Below are 26,278 nucleotides of genomic sequence, written 5' to 3' on the forward strand. Positions count from 1 at the left end.
TAAATTGTTTCATGGTATGCAATTCCATTCCACTCCAGATTTGTAAACACTTAAAATAGCTTCTCTCTCTGCATTTTGATGTTGACCTGCAAGAGTCTTGTACAACTGAAACACACAAGCGGTGAAAATGAAATAAGCAAGTTATGAGAACAGGCTCATTTCACAAATATAAATATTTATAAAATTAATGCATTTGGTTCATTACAAACAAGGTATAACAAGCTATATGAAATTAATAATTAATGAAATAAATTCCTGAATTTACTTAAATAATTTTAAAATAATTTAAATGCCTTTCATCAAAACAGATTAAAAAATCAGAGTGTACTCCAAGTGTTTTTATTATATCAAAATACTGGTATTAAATAGTTAATATAAACACAGACACATTTTCTGTGACAAGAAAATGTCAGGACAGGGTTTAGGAAAATGTATCAAACCTCAAATAACTTTTACTTAGCAATTCACCCATGATCACATACTGTTATGCAAATCTTAATGTAATTAAAGACTACACCGTAACAAAGCACCACAAAGGAAAGGTAGCAGGGTTGTACAGGCAGACATTAAACATTTACTGTTTTGAGCGCTCAGCGTTACAACCTTAACAATCTGACTATTAATTAGACATGTGCTTTATAGCACTTATTTTTCAGTCACTTAAACATCATCATGTAGAACAAGCTCCCAGATGGTTATCAGGGCTGGAGTCTCTGTTTTCAGTACACAAGAGCTGTAACCTGAACCAAAAGAAGTTAGAGGCCAAGGCAGGAATGATCTAGCAGAAAAATTAAATCTAGCCCACAGACCTTTCCAAATGGCTCTATTTCATGAGGCCATTTCTCCATCTCATCACTGCCCATGCACACAAAGTATATTTGCTGCACTTCTTGAACTTTCAGTTAAAAAAAAAAAAAAAAATCAGTGGATTTCTGATGCACATGTAAAATGAGTATAGCCCAATACAAGCAATAAGCTCAGTCCTCTACTCCTCAAGTTCACTGCATACAAGCAAAGTATTTCTTCAAAATAACAGTAAATGTTCCTCAGCCGGATCGCAATGGCTGCGCTGCCAGCAAGCCAGGAAGGCAGTAAGCATGGGGCCGTATTGCACAGCTCCCCTCTCAGCCCAGCAGAGGCAAGTGACAGGTTAGGCAGCACCGCTCCAGCAGAAGATACCCGTGCTTTGCTAGGGTCTTCCCCATTTTTGTTAGTTTGTACCTGACTGAAGAAAAACAGTCAATAGGGAAAATTAACTACACTGTCATATCAAACAGGGAACCAGAGTTTGAAATAACACTCTGTATTAATCCTTTACCGATGACTACTGGAAAGAAGTTTTTCCTTTACTCTAATGGCCAGTGACACTGCTGGTTTACTAGTGAATTGGCTGTACTGTAAATAGTTTGCTAGTTAATCAATAAGTGTAAAACAAATAGAATACAGAAGCCTGTGGAAATGGGTTTGCTTTTGTTCAGCCCCAACATAAAAGCCACTGAAAAATATCATAAGGATGCACATATACACATCACTAGGTTTGTAGTTTTATGTTTAGTTTGCCTGATTTTTTGAACACACAGGTTTCTGGACATGACAGAGCAACAAAAAGATCAAATTGCTTATGGCTACTGTTCTAGCATACAGTGTTTTGTTGTTTTTTTTTTTTAAAAAAAATTATTTTCCATATCCTGCATGATCATTAGAACTACCATCCTTCTAAAATGCTGTGGTTTTGTTTGACTTGCATCTAAAACACTCAAGTTTAACGTAATCTACTTGTGTTGTGCTACTTAAAAATCAATAATCAACAACAGCTTAAATGTCAGCAACACCACCACTCAGTACTAGAACCTACAAGAAATGTAGTACCACAGCAAATCAGTCCAAATTATTCTGTAATATCAGATATCTAATGCATAAACGCTTCTTAAGCAAACATATTTTAAATGCTTTTTTGCCTGTTTTCTGCCCACTGATAAATCACCATTTATCTTCAACATACCCACACTAATTAGTCCACTTTGCTGGACTGACCAATTAGCAAACTCAATATTGCAAGTCCTAAAGTTTCAGAGCAGCAAAAGCAAAAGATTCATGAGAAGATTACACTATTAGGTGACTAATTTACTACACAGCTTCTGTTCAGAGGTATGGATGTTGGTGCTAACAGGCACTGAGCTGTGTTTTAAAAAAACAAACCTCTGCTCAAAACGCAACCACAGCAAACTATTGTTAAAAGTATCTTTGCTGCCACAACTGTTTCTCTATTTGAAGACAAAAGAGCACAAACAAAAGCACGGAGCAGAGATTTAATAGTGACACCACCACCTCCACCCCCCACCACCCCCAAAATAACCATGAAAATCTTACTTTACTTTATGTAGTTCAGGTAAATCATCACAAGCACACAGACATGCAACGCTTGTTTTTCCCCATCAGAGTATATAATAAGAGTCAAAGTATAATTCTGTTCCACTCAGCTTTTCGAGGCGAAGATGTCAGACCACTGCTGCATGGCATCCCTCACGCAGTGCCGTCGGCACGCCACAGGTATCAGCAACTCTCCCCGCTCCCAAGCAGAAGACAGCAAGTTCCCTCACTTCTAGACTGGGTCCTGAGCTCAAACAGCCTGTGTACTCATCATCCTTCTCTTCTAGATCCAAACAGCCTTCAGCACTTGTAGATCCTTCTTTCAGGTACGTATGACTTCTGGTATATCTACACTGATCAACCTGCCTTCCTTTACATTTATTAAAACTAGGGAGGACGACTACCATACCAAAACCCAGTTCTGGGGTTTCCAAACTATAGCATGAGATGCTCACCATGTAATGTCTTCATTCACTTTCTTTAAAACTTCTTGGGTTTTTTGGTTGGGTTTTTGGTTGGTTGTTTTAAATGACTAGTTTAAACACAACTTAGATAATCTTTAGGGGTACTAATATTTTTCCCCACACTAGCAAGGTGTCCCTGTAACTAACCTCTTAAGAGCGCTCCCTTCAAAAATCTCCCCTAATTTCCTCTCACACACATTGGCTTTCTAGAGAAACACTTTCTCAGTGATCCACAAGTGCTGGAGACAAAGCTTGCTATTGACTATAATCATACCTTGTTCCAAACCAACACATTCACAAAGTAAACACCACACTGTCCATCCCACTGTTAAGACACATTAGCTCTAACTCCATCACAGCAAACAAGTATTTCCACTTACCCTTCCTAGGAGTCAGTGAGCAGTGTATTATTTTGTCTTTTCCTTCTCTACAGTTTGGACATCTTACAGTACATACCTCAACATTCTGAAGAGCAATCTCTTTTCAGGCTTTCGAGACAAGAAATAATTCTTTCAATTTAGTGTATGAAAATGAGGAATATGAAAAAACACATCCTTTGCTCTATACCTTCTGTCTCTGATCCCTACAGAGGGAGGTTTGCAGGATGTGGGGAGAATACAATCATCCTTGAACATTCACCCCATACAGAACTGGAGAAGTAGGTCTAACAGAGAAATTTTTAGGAAATGCCCACCCACCTTTCCATGCACAGAGCAAGAACTTTCCAGTTACATGTCTCAATTTTCAGAGAAAAGGGAGGTTTTTTCAGATCTACATCCCAGGTTAAAACTACTCTCTGAAAAGTACTCTGGAGGTGTCCCTCTTCTTGATCCAACCAGGATTTCAGGTTCTGTGAAGACAGGGGTTTTGCCTAATGAATCAATTCCTGGCAACACTAGGCAGGACAAAATTTCTACTCTTCACTTTGAACAGATGTGAAAAAAACACATACTGCTTAAAGTTCTCAGGAAAACAGTGATTAAAAAACCCTACACTTCGCAAAATTCACAGTAACTACTTTTACTGTTTATTTGAAAGTGAAGGAAACAAAGTGGAAATCACCCTACAATCAAAAAAACCCAAAAAACCTTCCAATATCCTCTGTTGAAAGTAGAAATTAAACTGTAAGGTGCAGAAAGAAGTGCAACTTCATACTATAGCCCATTAAACATTGTTGGCTTTTATCATGTCTGACTTGTTAAGAAACACATATTTATTCAGGACCGAAGTGTATCATTGTGGGAATTATTTACATATGTGGTAGGAACCATAAAGGAACCAGAAAGACCTTAGCTTTACCGTAATAAGCAGAAACCTCACATTTTTAGGCAGTTTAAAGAATTAAAACATTTGAGGAAACTTTACAGACAGATGAAACACAGCCAGGCCGTTTCGATCTGCAGCAGAGCTGAAGAGACACTTGTCTACCTCACTAAGCCTACCTCAAACTGAAAACCAGATCAGGCATAGTATTAATGCACAAAAGATGAAATTTCAAAGCCAAATTCAGAGTTGAGAGGGGAAGAAAAGGCCTTATCCTACGAGTTTCTCCATCAGTTAGAGTATCAGTCGATGAGTTCAGGGAATACCCTCTTTTCCAGGAACAAAACTGCTTCAGTGGAAGGCATGAAGGGATAGAGGGCTCTCAGGACCTGAAAGGACTGTCCCCACAGGCAACAATTAGTCTACAACATCTGTATATTAAGTGAAAAGTTGAAAAAATTACAAACTCAAGCGTCAGGATTAACAATTGCTTCAATGTTTCTGTACATATTTTGCTTCAGCTTTCTTTCATTAAGGAGTCCTTGCAGCCCACAGATGTGAAACCTGTACATTTATAATTTGTGCTTTGGAGTTTCCTACACAGACACTTGCATTTTTACTGTGGAATAGTTCACCTCAAATGTGTGGCCTTTATTTTTACTTCATTCTCTCACCCCATACATTGAAACGGGACAATAACAGTCCACCTAATTAAAACTAAGACACCTCTTCAGTCTGACAGGAAGACTTGACAGAAGAAGTGGAACTTGAGATCTTACCTTCTGGGCATCCCCAGGTCACCATGCTGGAAGCAAGACGTCAGAGGAATGTTTTCTGTTACAGATGCATGGGAACTTGCTTTATATTGTACTTTTTGCCTCTCTTCTAGAGCATGTCTGTCTCTTTTCCATTCATTCTGTTTAGATCCCAAATCCCGTGCATAATTCAATTTGTACATTTGTCCCTTTTATTCTCCTCCTTCAGTTTTGGGTTTTTTTTTCTTCAAGAGAAAGACAGAAAGGGTTCACCCCTTGATCTGCTGCTAAATTCAGCAACTTTCTCCTACCCCCCAGCCCAAAAGAGAGCAGCAAAGTAACTGTTCCTCTCACTGCTTTTCCCAGGCTATGCTGAAATACATCAGATGTCTACTGCTGACAATTGTCACTTCTTTGTAGGAGAGCACCGTTTTGGTTCTTCATTCCAACCACATTTCAAGATCTGTTTGTGAAAAAACAGCACTCCATCCTCCTGTAGGGTCCCGTGAATCCAGCTGCCTGACTAGCCTTGTCCGCAGCTGCCATGGAGTCACCATTCTAAGCGCTTTCTGCTCTTCCAGTCCCCACCTGAAAACCCACCCAAGCACACCTTACAAGGTGCAGCGTGGAAACAAAACCTTTTGTTGAAGTCTCTACCAGATGCGTAAGCTTGCTCATGACAGCTGTGTGCCACACAGCAGTTATTTCCTCATTTACTACAAGCAGCTTTAACATTGACAGTCTATACACCCCACATATACCAACACTTAAGACTACGGACTTTGAAAACAACAGCTTGAATATTAACTGAAGTCAGTATCAGCAAAAGGAGGAAACAAGTAATGAGGACAAGTCAACAGGAATAACAAGTGCAAGAAAACCACAGACCATGCACCTTCTCCAGGAAAAAAAAAAGTGAAAAAAAAAAATAGAACCACTTTCCTTCATTCTTTAAAATCAGCAATGAAATTCAAACTCCATTACAGTCAAAACCACAAGTAAAATGAAGTACAGAATTGCCAGGACTTGAAAGTTATTCTACCATCTTGTCTATACTAGCTTTCCAATACTGGGATTAGCAATAGTGCTACAACCTCTAAAAAAATCCTAATGTTTTACTCTACCATCTACACCAGCAGATGCGAATGATGCAAGTCTCTCCGTACTGGGAATACTCATTTGGGTGAGTGACCCACACTGTACTAGTGGGGAAAAAAAAAATCATTACAAATTTCTAGAAGATACGTTAATGATTTTTTTCTTACTGAAATTAAACTTGTTAGGTGCACAATGCAGAAAAAACTACAACTCTCTCTTTCAAAACGTTCTTAAGTCACTGGGGATACACTAAGAGAGAATGCCCATTAGTCTCAGTAAGTGTTCAAACCCAACATTAAACAGTGTTCTTAAAATAAAAGCTGACTACAAATCAGTTCTGACATACAATTCAAGACATAACCTCAATGAGAAAGTTCACTTAAGAGAAAAGCAAAATTACTTTCTATGCAGAACAGCAAGCCCACAGAAAAAGCAAGAACTTTGCGTCATTAAAAATTCCCAAATGTACTATAAAATCCCAGTTCTTCTTTCACTTCCATCCCCAAAGTAATTCAGAGCAATATACCAGTATTCCTACTGACTGAAGCCATTCCACTATTATTAAACATGGGGACATCAACAAACTAATAGATAAAAAAAGTAGAGCTGTTGTGTAATATTTAAAGGCAAGCAAGACATAGGTGGTTATTACAGTTTGGTATCAATCCAATGGCAATACTGGAAACATTAATGTACTATATAAAGGACAGAAACATAAAAAGGGTCATTCAGCATGGTTTTATGGAGAACAAGTTGTGGCAAGATAAGTATAGATTCATCTTTCAGCCAAGGACTAATTGTAATAAAGATAACAGCAACGGTGTAGGATGTGTGTATGGCACCCATATGACTTTTTGATTTAGTAATACATGCCAGACATTATTTTAAAATGGTTATAAAATAATCAAAGTACACAGTAGGATTTCCAAAGTGTCTTACTGACCTCAAAAATACTTGTCAGTGGGAAATTTCATCAGAAATTTCACACGAACATGTACTAAGCATGATGTTGTTCCAAATATTCACTGCACATTATTCTGCAGCAAGCCATTTCTGACAAACTTTGGGAGACTGAGATGAGCAAGACTGTAAAAAATAATAATAGAGAATAGACACCTTCACATTTTGTTTCATTTGAAACAAATTCATTCTACCAAAGCTGTGCTTCTGAAAAAAAAAGACCAATCCCACAAACCAAAGGATTCTTGCAGAGAATGGACATGCAGAGAAGGAACAAACACCACCTCCGTATTAGCTTCACGGGTGATGCTGTAACATAGCCTGATACTCCAGATGCAACAGAGACCACTCACCTTCACTTCCATACATAGCATTGGTGAAATGACACGAGGAGGGAAAAGAAATTTAAGGGGTTGGTACCTCTCTGTAAAGAAAAGCAGAGGGGTTACAGAAGAGAGCCTCAAAAAAGCCCAGAAAAAGGGAAAATACCCTTCCCGAGACTACGGCTGCACAATTATTAGCATCAAATCAAGTGCTACCGGACAACCCAGCAGTACATATCAGACCTGGAAGAGGCACAGGCGTGCTACTGCATTTCTGCCAAAATCAGCTAGAGTATACCACAGTAAGCTCACGCAAGACAATTGACAATACTGGATGGAAAAAAAATAATAATTAAATAAAGCCTGTCAGTTCTAAATAAAGCTATCAAACATTTCTGCAAATTTGAAGCAGGAAAGGGTGTTTAGCTACAGCATTTTTGATCCAGCACATTAGATTTCCAGCATCTCAGAACCTGACAGCTTAGTTCAGTTTGTCAAAGTAAACTCAAAGATGCCCGTTACAGCCTGTATCTTCATAGGGAGAAAGTGGAGGACCCAGTAGACTCCTTAACCTAGCCTAAAGGTATGGCAGGAACCAACTGCTCAGCCTTGACTAAGCTGATGGGAAGAACCAGAGGCAGGACACCACAGCCTTTCCAAGTACAATGGTCCTTCACCTTTGAGTCTTCAAATTAAAACTGAATACCCTTCCCAAAGACACATTTCAAGGTAAGTTACGAGGTCCAATGCAGGAACAACTCAGAAAAACACAAAGATGTGACGCGAATCAAAGCAGATGATTTAGTAACCCTCTGAAGCCTCCGAGTCCCTGAAAGTTCAGAAACATTATCACTTTTTCTGTGTTTCTTGTTTGTTTGGTATTTAACCCGCACTGAAGAAGGGCTACACCACAGACAAATGGTAACGTGCTGCTACCCCTACATCAACACTGTTTTCCCATGGGAACTTGATACACTAGTGGCTGTGCATTAAGTATCAAACAGAAGCAGACGATAACATACCTTTCTACTATTAGTTCACCAGTCATGCGGCAAGTAGCATTGCTTTTACCATGTTAACCTAAGGGACAAAACAGTTAACACTGAAGTGCATTACTAAGCTTCCTTTTTCCTTTATAGACGTTTTCTGGAAGCTCAATAGAAACTTCTTGAGAATCTGAGGCAAACGTAAAACTGAAATACAAGACACTCATTTCCTATGTGCTTGTTCTTCCTGAAAAATTTTGGATGGAGTTTCATTGCACATGAATTCACTAATCTTAGCAACAATGTTGTGTTTACTCTAAAAAGCAGGTAAGCAAAGCATGTTTAAAATAAGTTATTTTTGAGTTAAGACTTCTAGTTTGGTCCAGCTACAAAATAGAGTTACAAATGACGCAGCTCGATACAAAGCCCCAAGCAGGTTTCTCACATCTACAGAAGCCCTCACAAAACAGCAAGTCAACCTCTTTCACACAAGCCAGACCTACTTTAAAATAAAGAGTAAATAACAGACATACCGATACCTATTTTAAAATATTAATCTCTCTGCTTTCTTGATTTGCTTTTTACCTCTAGCTGCTACTAATTGATTTCTTTCATTCATCCCTGTGCCCTTAAGTCAGTACCTTTTAAAGGGTTGTATTTCAATTCAGTCAGCCTATCTTGCCCTTTCTTCTACTATTAATAGACATTTTCTGTACTGAAACAGGTGTTTTGCTTTGAAATTCTGGTGCAAGCTCCAGGAAAGAAAAATGCTGTTAAAAAGCATTTTTGCAGGGGATTTTTGACAATATAGCTCACCCATTCATTTCCCCAAACTATCTATCCAGGCTGACATTTTCTGTGAAGACCCATCACAACAGACCTCATGCATACACACACACAGAAATCCCACCTCACACTTCCTTGAAAACAAAATGCTAAAATCATATTTATTTCCAGCATCTAAATCTGGTTGTTTATTGAGACAATTGTAACAAGTCTACGACACCACACAGGATTTTTCCAATCTGCAAGTCGCAGAAAGCCTGTTTGTTTTCAGGAGATGGCTGTTACCAAAAGCAACAAATTTCTTCAGGATTTGTGAGTAGGGGTGAAGAAATAGGAGCCGAGTAAGACTTTTTCTTTCATTGTTTCTCCCAACTGGTGGAAAGCTGTTCATATTGCTCTGCAGAAACACAGAGGAGACAGAGAAGCCAGGAGATACAACTGCCCTTTGCTAGCACGCAGGGAATAAAAAAGTCAAGCTGAAAGCCAAGGTGCAGAGGCATAGGTATAGCTACAGAGACAAGGGCAGCAGAGGTCTCGCAGTAAAATACTGCCACTCGCAACCCATAGCAGGGTACAGCAGTCCCATGTCCCAAGGCCCCTTGCCAGCAAGTGCTGTGGCAGTTGCTAACAGACAGCGATAACTCACGGCAAGCCCACAGCATCTGAGCATTACTTGTGCCACTAGCATTTTGGATCAGGCTGTCTCATCAGAATTGATGATCCTGTTGGGGATCCACACAGCACCACAAATCGGGATTTCAAGGATAATTCCCTTCTCTACAACGCAAACCACAGGAAAAAAAACCCTGAGAAGCTGTTCTTGTAAAATCCATGTTACAAAGCATTGAAACTGCTACATCAAGCATTCTGGAGCAGGAACGTTTTTAAATTAAGGCTTCTCAAATACACTATCTTCATCTCAGTTAAAAAAACAGAAACAACAGAATAAGGATTATTATACTTTAATTTTCTAACACTACAAAAGATGCCTGACTATAGTAGGCCAACTTACAGGAGTTAAATTACTGAATCTAATGCCCAAGGGTAAGCACATATGTATCCACAGCAATCGGGGACTAAAACTCTTTTTGTTTTTAAAAGCACTCTGTTTGTATGAGGCCTGTCAGTTCAAAACAGTAACAAAGAAAACCAAAATGCTTCAGTATCAGTTAAAGGTTACATGGCTTTCACTGAAATGGGATGACTTTGTTACATCAAACACTGAAAAGTAGAAAAAAGACGTTAGAAATCCAAGTTCTACCGACTTCAAAAGAAACTTCCTGACCAAGACATACCTAAACCCAGCTAAAGTATTTCAGCTTTTGCCACATGCAACAATTCAATCTTTTGAAAAGCTGCCACCCCTCCACCACCACCCCCCCGTTTTGAAGGTACCTGTATTTTAAAACTACGGAAGTTGTGCTGTCCCAGACAGTCCATTAAATACGATTTCTCCTTGGTAGACCTTTTTCACCAAAATATTAAGGAAGTTCACTGAGGAAATCCACTTCTGGCAATGGAGCACTATAACTGAAACTCGCTACTTCACACCTCAAATACAGAGCATCTCGGATCTTCAGGTGTTTGATTTTAGGCACCATCCGTTCCATTTCCCAAATAAGACCTTGCAGAAACATACCATGAGATCATACAATTAAAGACTGCTAGATACATATAAATGAACTCTCTGCAAATGAGCCAAGTGATCCATCCTAGTTACTTCTTGTTAATACTTGACCTGAAGCTTTGCATCTTGTAATGTAATGCTCTTGCTCTGCTAGATAACACTTAAAATTTACCTAGCTTTCTCCCTGCTTTGCTCCCTCCCTCACAGTCTGTTACCAACAATAGCAGGTGAGATAAAGTTATCACATATATTTAATTAATTTCACAGTCTTGCACACAAGCAACAGCATAATTTCATTTGCATTTCAGGCTACTGGAAGGAGTAGAGCTCACATATCTTTTTTGACACAAACTTAGTCCAAGCTAGTTTTACCGATTTCAGTATTAAAGCAGAATCTGTTTTTACATGTTTTAGATGAGAGTCCATATGAAGTTGGTGAGCACACAAGCCTGCCTTTCTACCCGGTAAACCATAAAGAGAAAATATTCAAAACCATTAAAGACAATGGTGGGAGCTAGAGAAAGTGAAGAGTCTCTGCAGCACTCACACAACGCAGCTCAGACAACAGGACAGCAAAAGGCTTGTAGATGAGGAGCCCCGTGGTTCGACGAGTCACCTTCACCTACAGCACACAGGTTTAGTCATTTCACCTGCTATTTTGGCTACCTGTCAGTTTCATTTGCGCTTCACAGCTCATCCTCAACACTTGATAAAAATGAAAGCTGATTTGTGACGTTGCGACGTCTGCAACAGGAAACTGGTAGGCAGTGCCTGTCTGCCAGCACAGCAACATGGCAAGGAGCTTGAGCTGGCTGGTGGGGGAGTAAATAGATGAACGTTTAGAATCACAATGGAGGGAAAAAAAAAAAAAAAACAACACTTTCTATTTAATTACATCTACATGTAAATGGCGCACATTTCAACATTCCAGTAAAGTTCATCTCCAGTCACTTGTACACTAGAGCAACACAACAAAGTATTTTGACTGCAAATGTGTTTACATTATGGACTATATAAACCACAGCACAAAGTCTCAGTGGCCTGAAAAAAAAGTTATGTTTTGCATTCATTATTTCACCGCTTGCTGAATTAGAAGTGGTTTACTCAGTCGTGCACCCAGTTTAGCATACCAAAGACAGAGTGTCTGCTAAAGATGCCAGTTTTCCAGACAGCCTACAGGTTGCCATAAAAGTCTAACACCTTTTCTCTTTTTATCCAAGATGTCAAAAACATATAGACTGAGTTTTAGATTTAAGAACAATACTTCCTTTTTGTAAATTAAAATCTGATGAACATATAAGATAATAAGTCACTAGCGAAAGTGCCTAAAGAACTTTAATGCACACAAACATTTTTCCATGTTGTTTACAAACAATACACCTATCAGGGGTTCAGAATGACGCTGTGCCTTTCTAACAGGCAAAGAGAAAATGTCTGACTGACAAGATGTCTTAGCCCCTTTCAACATTAGAAGACACTCTGCTGCTACCTAATTAAGATAGGTTCTCTTCTTGTAAAGTATTAACAAAGCACACGTTTCCCCTACTAGCACTATATTTGTCATCCTTGAATAAATTACTTCTGTATTGTATTTCATGCACTCTTCTGGCCCACATCCTGCTAGACACTGAATGCTTACTACTGGGAACAGACGAGAGGTTTGCCTGGACAAGCTCCACATCTTTGCTAGATATATCGACAATGAAAAAACTGATTATTGATAAAATAGCCACTATGCTTGTAATAAAGTAACCCCCTGTGAAAAATCAGATGAGAACAAGAACACACCAGTGGGACTGGTCTTTCTCAAGGCATCTCTTGTCTGCACTGGCAAGCACATACAGGACAGCCTATACAAGTATCAGGGTTATCTTTAAGTGGTCTTTAACGTGTTACCTACTTTGGTTGAATGCAGGCCATGACCATTACAACATCTAAACCACCACTCTAACCACTGAATTAGCAAAATCCCCCCAATCTAAACTCCCAACTCATAGAGAAGAAAACAATGTGATACTCAGTGCATTTCGTACATACTTTACTGACGATTGATGCCTAACAGGATTGTATAAAATGACGTTAAATTCCAAGTTATCCTCACAGTGCTCATAAACCAGCAGCTGAGCTCTTCCCGGGACACAGCGGTGTGTGTTACTCACATTGTTTTTAAGGGGTTTATTTCAAATGCGTTTTTAAATAACCTCTTGAAATACCACAGCTAACGAAACAGTACAAATAAATCAAACACGTCCTCATGACTAAGACGCTATCCTGCAACTTGTTGTTTCTGCACAGTGGCTGAAAAGCTGACGACTGAAGAGATAATCCGTAAATCTCCGCAGATGACTTATACTCGAAGAAAACCACTACTTTGAGAAACTTCAGGGAACATGCAGCATCGCCCTTTCTCTGCATGGCCCTTCCTGCTCCGTACCTCAAAACCCTGCCGGGCCGCCCCTTTCCGAGCCCTCGCTGCTCGGACGGCCGGGCGCAGGGGCAGGGGCGGCGGGGCCGCCCTCGCCGCCGAGATCAGAGCCGGGCCGGCCACGCGGGCCCGGGGCGGCGGGGGAACCACCGCAGGCCCTAGCCGGTTTCCCTCCCGCTCCCGCGAGGACGCGGTCCCCGCTGAAAGCCGAGGGACGACGCAAGGGCGCTGGGTGACCCCACCTGCCCCAGCCCCCAGGACGGGCCGCGGTGACAGCCGGGCCCGCCCGAGGTAAACTCGCCTCAACCGCCGCCCCCGGAGGCTGGGCGAGGGGGGCGCCCAGCAGCGACGCGGCGGGAAGGCTGCGGCAGGGCTGAGGGGAGGGCGGCGGCGGCGGCCGAGCCCACCCTGCGCGGACACCCCCTCCGGCGGGGCACCCCCCCGCCCCCCCCCTACACCCGCCCGCCCGCCCGCCGCCGGGCCCGGCGCGGCGCCGCCCGCACTCACGATGGTGACGCTGGCCTTGCGCAGGTCGCGGTTCTCCTCCTGCAGCGCCTTGCATTTGAGCTTGTAGGTCTCCAGCTCGATCTTCAGCACCTTGTTCTCCTGCTGCAGCGAGGCCAGGCGGTTCGTCAGCTCCTCCAGCCGGAACGGCGAGATCACGATCCCGCCCGCCTTGCTCCCCGAGCCGCCGCCCGCCACCCCCGAGCCAGGCCCTGCCGCCGGGCCGCCCGCCGTCAGCGGCCCCGCCGGGCCGCCGCCCCCACCGCTGCCGCCGGCGCCGTCCGTGTCGCTCTCGCTGGCGCTGTCCGCCATCGCCGCCGCTCCCGCCCTCCGCCACCGCCGCGCCGCCAGGCGAGCAGGGGGCGGCGCCGGCCGCGCGCCGGCGCCGCGGCCTCCCCGCGCGCCAAGAGCGGCCGCCCTCCTGCGCCGCTCGCCCACAGCGCCGCCTGCCGGCACCGCCTGCCGGCACCGCCACTCCTGCCGTGACTGGCGTCACCGGCGTGAAAAAAAACACTTTATCGTGCTGTAGCGCCGGCCCCGGCGGTTGCGCGGGGGGCTCTGCTGAAGTGTTGCGTTAGCCGCGGGGACAGCTTGAGCGCAACCCTGCGTGGGCGACCTCCGTGTGTGGGGAAACCCGCTGTCGTTCAGGGCCGCGCAGGGGAACGCCGGGCCCGTCCCGCCGCCCCCCAGGGGCGCCTTCACACACCGCTCACACAACCGAAAACCTTTTGGTTCGTGTTTATTTAAAGGCCGTGTCTATAACAATAACGGCGGGCCGCCGGCGGCGCCGCCCGGTGACCGCGGGGCGGGAGACGCCGCGGGGCCTCGCGCCTGGGGTCGCGCCTCCGGCGCCAGAGCGGCCTTCGGTCGGGGGCAGCGGGCGGCTCCGGCGAGGGGCTCCGCGGCAGCCGGGCCCTGGGCCGCCCCACCCCGCTGAGGCAGGGCGAGCCCGGCGGCCCCCCAGGCCTGGCGCCCCGATCCCCTCCACGGCGCGGGGGCAAGGTGGCGTGCCAGTTCAGGCCTCCCTACGCCTGTAAAACCACATTACATTAGGATACGCTCGTGCCCGTCTCTAATTCCAGATAATACATGTTCTTATCAGTCTGTGCATTAGTTTCTTTTTTTTTTTTTTAATTATTTCTTTGTGGAGCAGCTGAATAAAGGCACGAGCTGTAGGTATAAAGGAGCGTAGGCACCCTTCATTGTATGGCATAATGCAGTCTGTACTGCTCCTGGATAAATTAGTCACCAAGACTGTATAATTTCTTTCTCAATTATTTCTGAAGGGGTCTTTTAACAACAATAATTTTTCCGTTAATGGCAAGTAAGGATTTCATTATCTCTAACTGCACTACCTTTTTGTTCCATGCCACAGTAAACTTCAAATTTTACTCTTTTTAGTGGCTCTAATATATGAAGGAATTCCATCACTGTAAAGTAATTATTCTCTTTGCTTGCTTGGGAATATAAGCGCAGGTAATTTTATTTTTGGTCTCTTAATCACAAGAAAAGCAGTAAAAGGTCCGTTCCTAGTTTTTGGCAACGGGTACTATTTTGTGCGATGCCTGTCCACATGTCTGACCCTGGCAGGTTATGCTGCTGTGTCACCGGAGCTCAAAATGGGGGGGTGGTGGGAAATGGGTGTCCCCACCCAGCACTGGAGCAGCCCCACAGCTCTGCCTTGGCCCCATCAGGGTGCATTGGCTAGGGCTTTTAAGGCTAGAAAAGGTCCTGCACCACCTGCCCAGCCCTGCGGAAACCGAGCCGATACTCCTGCATCATGTTACCTCGGTACTTAGCCCAGTGATGCCATTAAAACATAACAAGGCCATCAGCACCAGTGACCCTCAGCACAACCCTGGGCAGCTGCAGCCCCCCCAGGCTGGATTTCCCATCCCTTGGCTTTTTTAGGGTGGGATTTCTCCCAAAGCGTAAGAGCATCAGCATCAAGAGGTGCTGCTATAGATGCACAGGTCTCCACAGACCAGCTAGCTGATGCCCATGCAGTCTTGTGAGAGCTTTTTGGTGCTGTCCTAAAAGGCTGCAGGGTCTGCAGGGGCAGACAAGCCCCACTGCCCAGGGCAGCCACCAGGTCCTCTGCCCCACAGCAGTGCCTGGGCTGAGCCTTTCCACCAGCACGGGCTTTGGGAGAAAAAGCCCAAGGGCTTAAATTAGGATTTGACAAATAATGAACGCTGTTTTGGACAGGTCGTTACAATTCAATAGAATCGCTTTTAACTGGGTCTGCTGGTATTTGGGAAGCCATCTGAACACAGCCGAGTAGAGAGGAAGTATTGTTTCACGTACACACTCTGCAGCGCTGGTGACAGCAGGCGAGCCAGTTGCTGTGTCGCCTCTGTCCACAAACACACACATACTCCTCAAAGCAAACTCATTTTTAAACAAACAGGTTTGTAACTTAGTGTTCTTTCTTAGAGTCCAGCGCAGAGCCACAAAGATGGTTAAGGGGGTGGAACGGCTCCCTTATGATGAAAGGCTGAGGGAGCTGAGTCTCTTTAGCTTGGAGGAGACTGAGGGGTGACCTCATCAATGTTTATAAATACATAAAGGGCAAGTGTCAGGAGGATGGAGCCAGGCTCTTCTTGGTTATGTCCAATGACAGGACAACGGGCAACGGGTGGAGGTTCCACATTAACATAAGGAAAATCTTTTTCACTGCGAGGGTGACAGAGCACTGGAACAGGCTGCCCAGAGAGGTTGTGGAGTCTTCAAAACATTCAAAACCCGCCTGGACACGTTCCTGTGTGACCTACTCTAGATGGTCCTGCTCTGGCAAGGGGGTTGGACTAGGTGATCTTTCAAGGTCCCTTCCAACCCGTAATACTCTGATTCTTCATCCAGTTGCCCAGCTTTGATCAGCCAGTTATTTCCATCACCTTCAGTGGGACTGCTCACATTTGAGTGTCTTGTTGAATCAAGGCCTAAACATTTTTAAAACCTGCATCAGCAAAACGCATATCTGCTCTGGGCTAATCCTACCCAGCAAGCCCCACGGCATGCTTAACCTAAAGCCACTCTTCAGACCTATCAATGTTAATCTTAAGTGCTTTGCTGATTTGGAGCACTATAATTTTCCAGAGGATGTGGCTGCTGCTCCTTCAGACACCAAAACTAGCCTGAAAACAGACTGGGAGGTACAGGCAACATCCTCAGTCCAGCAACCAGGGTGGGTCAGCTGAGCCAGGGCAGTGTCCCCAGGATCACACTACGCAGCTGCTGGTGCTGCCTTCAGCAGACCGTGTCTAGAAGGTGAAGGTTCTGCTGAAGGTGCTGCTGACAGCAGGTATGGAGAGGAGGGATCTTGAGGAGGGAGGGGGGCTCTCCTTCGGCTGCCTTGCCGTCCCTCTCTGCTGGGGTTGCATCAGAGGTCTTGCTCCCAGCTAGCATGCTGGCTTTCATAACAATAAATTATAACCTGGCACTTCTGTAGCACTCTGCAGTTCAAAGCTGTGCTGAAACATTATCTAATTAATTCTCACAATAGCCCTGGAAGGCAAGAAAGGGAGATAGCGAGCTGAGGTACTTGCCCAATGACAAACACTGAGTCAGTGGGGGAGTGGGAGGAAAACTCAAGGGCCCTTGATGTTTAGATCTGAGACAGCACCCTTCTCAGCATAAGAGCATTTCAGTCATTTAAAAAATAGGTCCTGTATATTTAATTACAATTACAGCCAACTACACCAAATTAATAGGTTAAACAGAGAGAGAAAATTTTATCCTAATTAGCACCCCCAAAAAAAAAAAAAATCACATGCTTTGCACATCTATAAGATGTTAACCAAACCAATTTAAAAGTATACTATGTGGTATAAGCACAATTACCAAAACCCCCTTTCAAAGGCCTAGGGCGCATGGCAGAGGCTGCCCTGCACCACGGCTTTGCCTGGCTGCAGGGCTGCTCCAGGCATGGCTGCCAGGGCCCTGCACCCCACTGCAGGTGGCCAGGGGCTTGAAGTGGCAGTAAAAGCCACCACGACCAGCCTGTCACCACTGCAGTGCCTGCAGGACAACGCCCTCATTGTACAAAAAAATAAATGCAAAAATATAAGGGACCAAGTGAGGTGTTGCTTCAAATAAAGAGTCTCTGTAATGTCACCGTCACTGTAATAACAGTAGAGAAGATACTCACATCAAGAAGCAGCAATAAAAAGGCAGGGATTTAATGACAGAAACTGATTACAGGATGTAATGGGCAAAACTCTAATCAGCAGTAGAAATGTTTGTATAAAATACATCGCTAGGCATGAGGGGTTGGAAAAGGTATGTTCAGAGATTTAGTGAAATCCTTAATATAGAGACCCATTAATTAGCTGGAAGACCTTCTATAACAATACCATTTTATTAAAATATTCAGTAGTTATAGACTGAAAAGACCAATTGAAGCTAATTAACCCCAGGAAAAATTCTGTACAGTACTCAGAGTACCCGACTGAAATAGAGGGGGGGAAAAAAAATAACCGAAATACAGTCGAATTACAATGCAATTAATAGGAAATAATGCTAGGAAAATAAACTGAAGCAGCATTAAAAAAGGTTATGACCTGTATACAAAGGAATATTCAAAAGGGAAAATTGAGATTTTACCATTGTTGAAGGGGAGAAACCTCAATTTGAAAGATATTTGTATGAGCAGAAAAAAAAACCAATTCGCTAATACTGTTAAGGTGTCTATTGATGCAGGATAAAACATATTTTCTAACAAGCACTTCAGATGAAAATAACACCATGCCACTTTGCTTTTCTGACCGACACTTATTTAATAGAAACCTGTATTACAGAAGAAGTCTCTGCAGGATGGAGTACTTGACTATGAAAATTGCCGTGCGGTAGCCACCCAGTAGCTAACGCATCTCCAGCTCTGGGGCTTTGCTTTCATATCCTTGTTCTCCTGGGAAGTTTCTTTCAGAGTTCATACTAGGTTGGTTCTGTTGGTCTGGCCGTGCCGTAATGATATCCAGCCTCTGGAAGCCTTCCAAGGAAGTTGGTGAACAGGGGATCACTGTGTGTTGCTGTTTTATAGCCCAAATGGCTCTCAGTAATTGAACATTAGCATGGGAAAAGTACCAATAAAACTTTTATTATAAATCTTTGCTTTCCTCCAGGACTTGAGGTCAAATAAATAAAGCCATGCACAATTAGCATACTGTTTTTAGCATCAGCAGTTATGAAAAACGTGGCATGTACATAGATTTTTCTTGCGCAGCTCATTTTTCTGTCCTTCACTAACCTTTTTCTCTCCCAGTAATGGACTATTGTTTGTCAAGCACTTTGTAGCAGGCTGGGTCTAACTTTCCCTTCTTCCCTCTCCCTACCTTAGGGTCTGTGTCTCTGTTGGAAAACTGCTGAGCTTTCAACGAAGCCAGAATATTTTCCTTCTCACTATCACCATGTTTTCCATCCCTTGCTCACTCCAGGGTTAGATGGGAGCTGAGCCAGGAGCTCTTCCTCCTCCAGCCATGGTTGGGTGGGATCTGCCCTGAAAGTAGATGCCCTGTTTGCATCCACCCCCTGCCTTCCTCCAGGCCAAGCAGCTTGTGCTGTTTGCCATCATCATATAGGTTACGTGATAAAAATTGCTGCTGATTGACTTCAACTAGTTTCAACAAATTATTTTGACTTGATGGAGCCCCAAGGAGCCTCAGTTATAAACTCCTTCCATAGGGGGCATGGAGAGGTTTTTGGGGGCACAGGCCCCGCACACCAGGCTGCAGCAGCCCCGGGTAGAGCATGTCTGGATTTCTTGCACAGTGCACGCTACAGACAAAGACTGTGTTAAACAACCCACCAGGAAATTAGCATTAATTAGCAGGGTGCTGCAATCCTGCAAGCGACTGCCATTTATCCCACTAATGTCAGCTCTGCGCTATGGGAGCTCTTAGAATTTCTGACAGTAAAACTATTACCAGCCACAAATAAAATGTAATTGATACTCTTTCAGAAATGGAAAAAGTACAGTAGGATACTCTGCAGCATTATTATTAGGCAGTGCGAAACCAAATATCAAAGGATGAAAAGAATGCTGTATTTAGCAAGCAAGTTTATTTTAATAGACAATAAAAGTCCCATGAGTTACAATTTTGCCTCAAAGGGGAACGTTCTCACTGGAGAAAATATGAAAAAAAGACAAAAGTGCACATTAGAGGTAGAGCCCTCACGCACTCCAGGGCTGTCTGAGTTGCTTGCTAGTATTGGCAAGATTTCTGTTTTCCTTCTCAAATAACCATATATGCTTCAATCTTGTTTTTCCCAAATATCCTGAGCTACTGGTGGAATCAATACACTTGGTGCAAAACGAACCAACACCCAGAAAATCCTGTTTGTACAACACTTAATGTGAAATTTTAAACTCTGCAAGTTTAGCTACGAGTTCTGGCTCCAACCTTTGCCACCTCTGTTGTATCAAAGCTTCACGGGAGGCATCAAGCAGCAACATGGCTGGCCTGCGCTGCGGGAGCTGGAGGACTAGGACTTGCCAGTGGTGGGAACTGCCCTGCCCAGGCATGTACGGCGCTGGCCTGAGCGGCCCGAGGGGCCCATCTGCTGTGGTCGCAGCCTGCTCAGGTGCTGAGCACTACCCATCACTGGGCCTTGCTGCAAAAACGTCCTCGGGAGCCTCGAGGTGAGCCAGCAGCTACTCACAGCTGCTGCCACAGTCAACACTGCAAGCTTGAAGGTGCCACATAAATCACCACCAGCAGCAGGAGACCTGTCGAGATTCCCCTGCACAACTCTGCTGCCTGCACAGGCAATCCCACTTCTGTCTACACAAAGAGAGCTTCTGCCTGACAGAACTACCATTGCAGGTACAATCACAGCTTTCTTCCTCATCATCGCCAGGCACTAACAGTGGACCAGGCAGAGGAGAGATGGGTGAAATGAAATGCTGCCTTTCGGATGCTGTTAGAGAGGTGAAGTGAGGCTCTTCTACAGTGCTGCTCCTGCCTTCCTGCTGGTGGGTCACCACAGCCTTTGCTTCCAACTGTAAAATCATCACGCAATATTAAAGATATACATCCACGCACCACTTACTGAAAACATTTTTTCATTCAGCTGATCTGGGTACTCACGAATGGGAGGGAGGCATCTGGACAGCGAGGTCTCCAAGAATACGATCGCTGCTGTTGGACTGCGACCTGCAGTAACACGTGTTTGTTCTCCAGTGGTGTAAGTGGCATTTGCCCTCCAGACTCTGGCGTAAGGACCTGAACCACCAGCATTGTACCAGCAGTATCCTGATCTAGGTAAAACGTGCATTGCAACACAGACTGGCTGCTAAAATGACAAAACCCATTTCATTGCTATCGCTGCTTCGAAAGCTGGCAGTGCTGATAACCTGGAAACACTGACAAAGCAGCCTGTTATGCTCTCCCAAAGCCAAGTGCTTTTCACCAGTCAGGAGAGCTTTGCTGACTGACCCCCAGGTGAGGACCAGTTCCTGCACGGGTCAGCAGATAACAACACACAGACTGAGTTGGATTTGTAGCAGCGGTGCTTCCTCAGGGGCCAAGCTGAGGTAAATTACATCATCTTCATGTTGCCTTGAAAGCCAGGTAAAACTGAACCCTGAGTAATAAAATTTATTTATTGCACCTGAGCAGAAGCCTGCAGTCCAGAGCAGTGAGCCTGTACTGGTGCTGCCTAGGAAACTTTGTTTTGGCAACATTATATATATATAGTGGTCCATCACCTGTAAGATACAGGAAATGCAGGCAATGTACAGGAGATGTACACTTTATTTACATCATCTGCAGAGAGCTGGTTATTGATCTCAATGATACATGCTGGGAACAAAACTGCTTTTGGTACTGCTTTTCCTGGTTCTCAATGGGGCAAAAGAAATTAAAGGAGGTGCAGAGTTAACGTGTTGGAGAAGAGGCTGTGCATGCCCCCGTTGCACAGGTCCTTTCCCCACGCCCGAGGAGGTCTCCTAGGTCCCACGGAGGTGGGTTTCCTTAGCTTTGCTGAGAATGTGCTGGCTGCTGTGCTCCCCCCACCTGGGGACAGCCTGCCAAGTGATGGCCTGTCACATTGGGAAGGCAAGGAGGTGGATGAGACAAAAGAAACCAAGAGGAAAAGAACAAAAAAGCCAGGGGTGGTTAATGGCTAGCCTTGCAAAGCCAGTGTCTATAGGGTACAAGAACACTGCCAAATACACGTTATCCAAGAGTTTTAACACAATTTATTTTATGCTTAAATAATCAACTAGATCATCCAGTGTTTGTTGTTTTCATACATATGTAATTAGAGCTATTATCAATGAATGCTGTTTCCATATGAATATAATCAACAAATTAAAGTATTTCACCAAAACCCAAATAAAAATGCCCTTTAAAACACAGCAGCCTTAACAACCTAATATTACACTGCTAGGATGATTACAGATGATTGGCTTACTGAAAGATTCTACATCTTATAGCCAGTACACAATACAGTAATAATTTTACAGCGTGCTGCCAGTCTATTAGCTAATAATTTCTCTTCAGTTCATTTAAAAATATCCCAAACTTGTGCTCCTTAGAGCACCAACCCACTTCTAAAGCTGCAAGCATTACCCCCATTATAAAGCGAGAACAGATAGCACCCCCCTCCCCATAATGCAACTACTGTATATGTTATGGGTTTTAGGTCATTTCATTGAAAAATTGGCAACAGCAACAAATATTAGATGAAGGGCTTTGTGTTTACAGATAAAATCTTGTTTTTCATGTTGCAGTATAGTGTTTGCAAAACTGGAAAAGATTTAATCAAAATAAGGTGAAACACATGCATCAAAATATTAGTACTCTGAAGAAAAATTTTCACAGAACTACAGAATTCCTCATTTTGGGAATCATTTAAATTTGCAGCAGATTTTAAAGATTTTTTTAAAATCAAGCTAGCATTTTTGCATATACAAACATTATAATTGCTAATATACAAGAATCTGTGAAGCTACACCCAGAATATCCCTGTAGGTGCAGCCATTTGAGACACCTAGCCTGCTCAATGCATTTGCAATATTCTGTTTGTGATCAAAAAGGCAGTGCCTTATCAACATTTATTCTATTTTGTTAGAATTTATACAGTGTTATTTATTTACAGCAAAATTATTGATGTTTAAAAAAGAAACAAATAGTGTTTTATACCCTGACAGTTTGGGTCCAAGAAAAATAAGGCGAGCTGTTGTGGATTTTAGTAGTTTTAGTGTCTTTCCATGGTTTAACCATTTTGTCTTCATACATTCCCTCTGGCCACAGGAATTTATTTCTTTTGAGATGACATCAAACTGCTTGAAAGAAGCTGCTAACAGCATGGCATCTTGTATATACACTGCATTGGTAACTGCGCACCCTCCAGTCCTGTGAATGAATGTGAATTTCCATGCTCTGTAAATTGGCTCATGCTAAATTATTTTTTTGGGGTTTTTTTGTTTTGTTTTTTTGTTTGTTTGTTTGTTTTTGCATAAAACCCATGCGGTTAATGTGTGGAAGCAGCAAACACACGCACACTTTTATAGGTGAATGTTTAATTCCTGTTGATTTTTTCTTCCGTGAGTGTCCCTCTAGAATACTGGCAGTAAAAGCACACAGACCTATGGAAAGAGAAGACAGCACAAATCATTTCAGAGTATCTCATTAGAATCAATTGCGTGCCTAAAGAGAAAAGTTCTAATTGGCATTATGGCATTCTGCAGTAGGATAAATCACACACTTTCTAGGTAGGTTATGACATTCGCTGAGCTCCCAGCATGAAGGGAAGACACAGCTGCAGATGCCCACACTGCTCATGAACTGATTTACAGACAAGTTCGCAACACGCTACATTTCATCAGACAAAGTACCAGCTCGCCAGATCCAACAACGACAAGGAACAGGTACTCTCAATAGCAGAAGAAATAGCATCACCTCCAGAAGGAGAGAGCAGCTGCTTTCACAGCACGTTTTTGTTTATTTTGTGCAAGCATCCCCACAGCAGTGGAAAACCTGTGCTCCTTGCACATCTGCCTCTGCCAGTCACTCGGGGAATGTGACCGGGAGAGCCAGGAGTGCAGAGTCCAGCCTTTAGGAGCCTGGTGAAGTACAAAGTGAGGAAGAAAAGCAGCCCCATCCATCTCCCCTTTGGTTTGCATGAGTGGCATCGAGGAGACAGGGTCCAGCTCCTGCTCTCTCACCCATCCAAAAACAGACATGCAGCCATACAACTTAAGGATAGCAAGTTTGTTACATCGACGTTTGTAACCACAGAGATGTCCCGCAGCATGGAGGCAGGAAGCAGAAACACGGGCACACCGGTGAGTGGGAGCTGGAGGGCCTGCGGGCTCCCCAGCACCTCGGCACAGGGAAGCTGTTTAGGAGCGTGGCTTGTGCAGCCAGCGCCTGTGGGACTTGGGCTAGTGTGGACATGCCTGTTTACTGATCAGGTCACAGGTCCACGCGCATTGCTCAGGAGTGCTCACACTCTCCTTTGCTAAAACAATCTGTCCTTGCCCACATCTATGGCTGTCATAAATCCACCCTGCCGCCTACTTGCGTGGCAACAGTCACACCGGCTCGCACAGTGCCGTCCTGCAGAATTGCATGCAAAAGTTCTGGCTTTTCCTTTCAACTTATATTTCACAACGCGTTTATTTGCAATGGTGACAAAGATATTTTTACAGCAAAATCTAGCTAACATTGTGATTTTTTTTTTTCCAAACATTCAAAGGAAAAGCAACACCTCTGCCTCCCAAAGAGGATGGTTTATCTTTTGTGATCAAGAATCAAACTGGTTTTCTATTAGAATCCCCCTGTCTGTGCAAATACATCCACTTCTGCATTTAAATGTTTTCGATAGATTCTTGTCTAGGCTTACAATTACTTAATGCGCATTTGGTCATGCTTATCATATCAAAGTCTGGACCACGGAGATTCACCTTACAGGATAAAGTTCCCCCCTGAGCAAAGGATTATTATCTACAGAAGACTCTCCGAGTTCCTCAGGGGCTCTAGCATGGAAGAGTTGCCTACTGGAAATCACAACAAGAGAAATGTATCAGCAATTCTAGTTCTGAGGAACTCAGACTGTGGCTTTCTGAAGGTCAGAATATGTTTCATACATTAGGCAAGGACTGCCTTATTAATGCCATTTTATTTTAAAATTAAATACTTCTCCCTTATCCCCAGTGTGGGTTGCATCATGCTTGTATGCCGGCAGGCTCTTTGTCGGCAATGCTTAAAGGGTTCAATGCCCCATTTTGCCTTCAGTGCCTTCGATTCACAAATTTCCATTGGTTTCCCCCTGCAGATTGACAGTGGAGAAGCATGGGGGCCTACAAAGGACACAATTTCATACAAGCAGTGACACCCCTTTAACTTGCTTTCCTTCCATATCCTTGAGCTCCATGAGGGAGAAAGGCATGTCAAAAGAATCACCTCCTTTTTCAAAATATTAAATATTTTATGGGTATGTTGAGCAGCAAGCCACGAGAAGTGGTATTATTCTATTAGCACACATGGGAGGGCTCTCAATAAAAGCAGGAAAGCAGTTGTGCTAGGTGGATGCAGTAGGTGCTCACCAAACGCTGAAAGCATGCCAGTCACCTTGCAGAGCTCACTCCTTAGGGCTTGATCCCATAAAGCCCTCAGCTAGATCCCACACACCGAGTGCTGCTGGTCTCAGATGGCACAACAACTCACCTGCACAGAAAACCCATACAGCCAGGTGGCTATAGGGCCTACCTTCCACTGCAGTAGAAGGGACTAGTGGCTCAGGAGAGACTCTGCCTCTGTCCTTTACCTACACATTACTATCCTGTATGTTTTTCAGGTCCTATTTATCCTGTTCTTAAATCCTACAGTCAATCTTATACCAGATGTATAGGAAAAGGATAACACATAGATTTGCCCTTGATAAACTCTTCCTCTGCTCAATTCCTAAAACCCACCAAAACTAAGAAAAGTTCTGAGTGGAAAAAAAAAGACGTGAACATGGCAAATATACGCACTTGAAGCCGTGACTGACTGACCAATATTGTTACAACACAGACTGGCTCCTCCCATATTTACAGGCACATTTGCTGTGTGACTATAGCTATGAGATCGAGACAAAGCAGCCTTTGGCTTCATGGTGCTCTGGCATGCCATTACAGAGCCCTTGCATGGATGTCTTGGTCTGTGCATTTGGTTTTAGTTTGGAAGCCCTTACACTATCAGCTGCTGTTTTGTTACAATCATTAAGGCTGGATCAACACAATTCACAAGAAACAGTTGGTAAGGATTATCTGTTGGCAAACAGAGACACTTCACTGGCTCTTACAAGGACTTTGACTTGATCACATGCCTGACAGCGGAAGAAGCCTTCCACTCCCAACAGATTTACTTGTGTGCAGGCCTTTCACTATTTGTGTTTAAGTTGACTTTTAAGAGTAGAAAGTTCCACGGATTACAAACACTAGACTTCGTAGAACTCATCAAAATCTTACACATGCCTCAGTATTGCTTTGCTCTGCGTTCAAGCAAAGCTCAGTTTCTATACAGGAACCCAAGGTCATTTTCTGCTTACAAGACAAAGGGCCATCTATTCAGCTTTGCAGCTCTAAAGCAATGTCAAGGTAGCAAAGGTAAGCTGCTGTGCAGCCCAGGTGCTAGCCCCCATGCTGCACAGTGCTGTGCTTGCAAAAGGCTTTAGCAATGGAAGAAAATCAATCACACTGACCATTCAGTGGCTGGCTTTCAGCTT

At 43.7% G+C, this 26,278-nt stretch overlaps 1 protein-coding gene across 1 annotated transcript in view; it reads right to left on the reverse strand.

The window, feature by feature from the left end:
- The window catches only part of CCDC6 (coiled-coil domain containing 6), a 50,341-nt gene extending 36,468 nt beyond the window's left edge, over positions 1-13,873 (reverse strand). Inside the window, exon 1 of the mRNA XM_086466538.1 lies at positions 13,565-13,873. Within this exon, the coding sequence (XP_086322664.1) occupies positions 13,565-13,873 (309 nt within the window). The remainder of the gene's footprint in view (positions 1-13,564) is intronic.
- Positions 13,874-26,278: the final 12,405 nt, after the last annotated feature.

The sequence above is a fragment of the Leptosomus discolor genome, chromosome 6, assembly GCF_034619465.1.
Source record: "Leptosomus discolor isolate bLepDis1 chromosome 6, bLepDis1.hap2, whole genome shotgun sequence".
Lineage (NCBI taxonomy): Eukaryota > Metazoa > Chordata > Aves > Leptosomiformes > Leptosomidae > Leptosomus > Leptosomus discolor.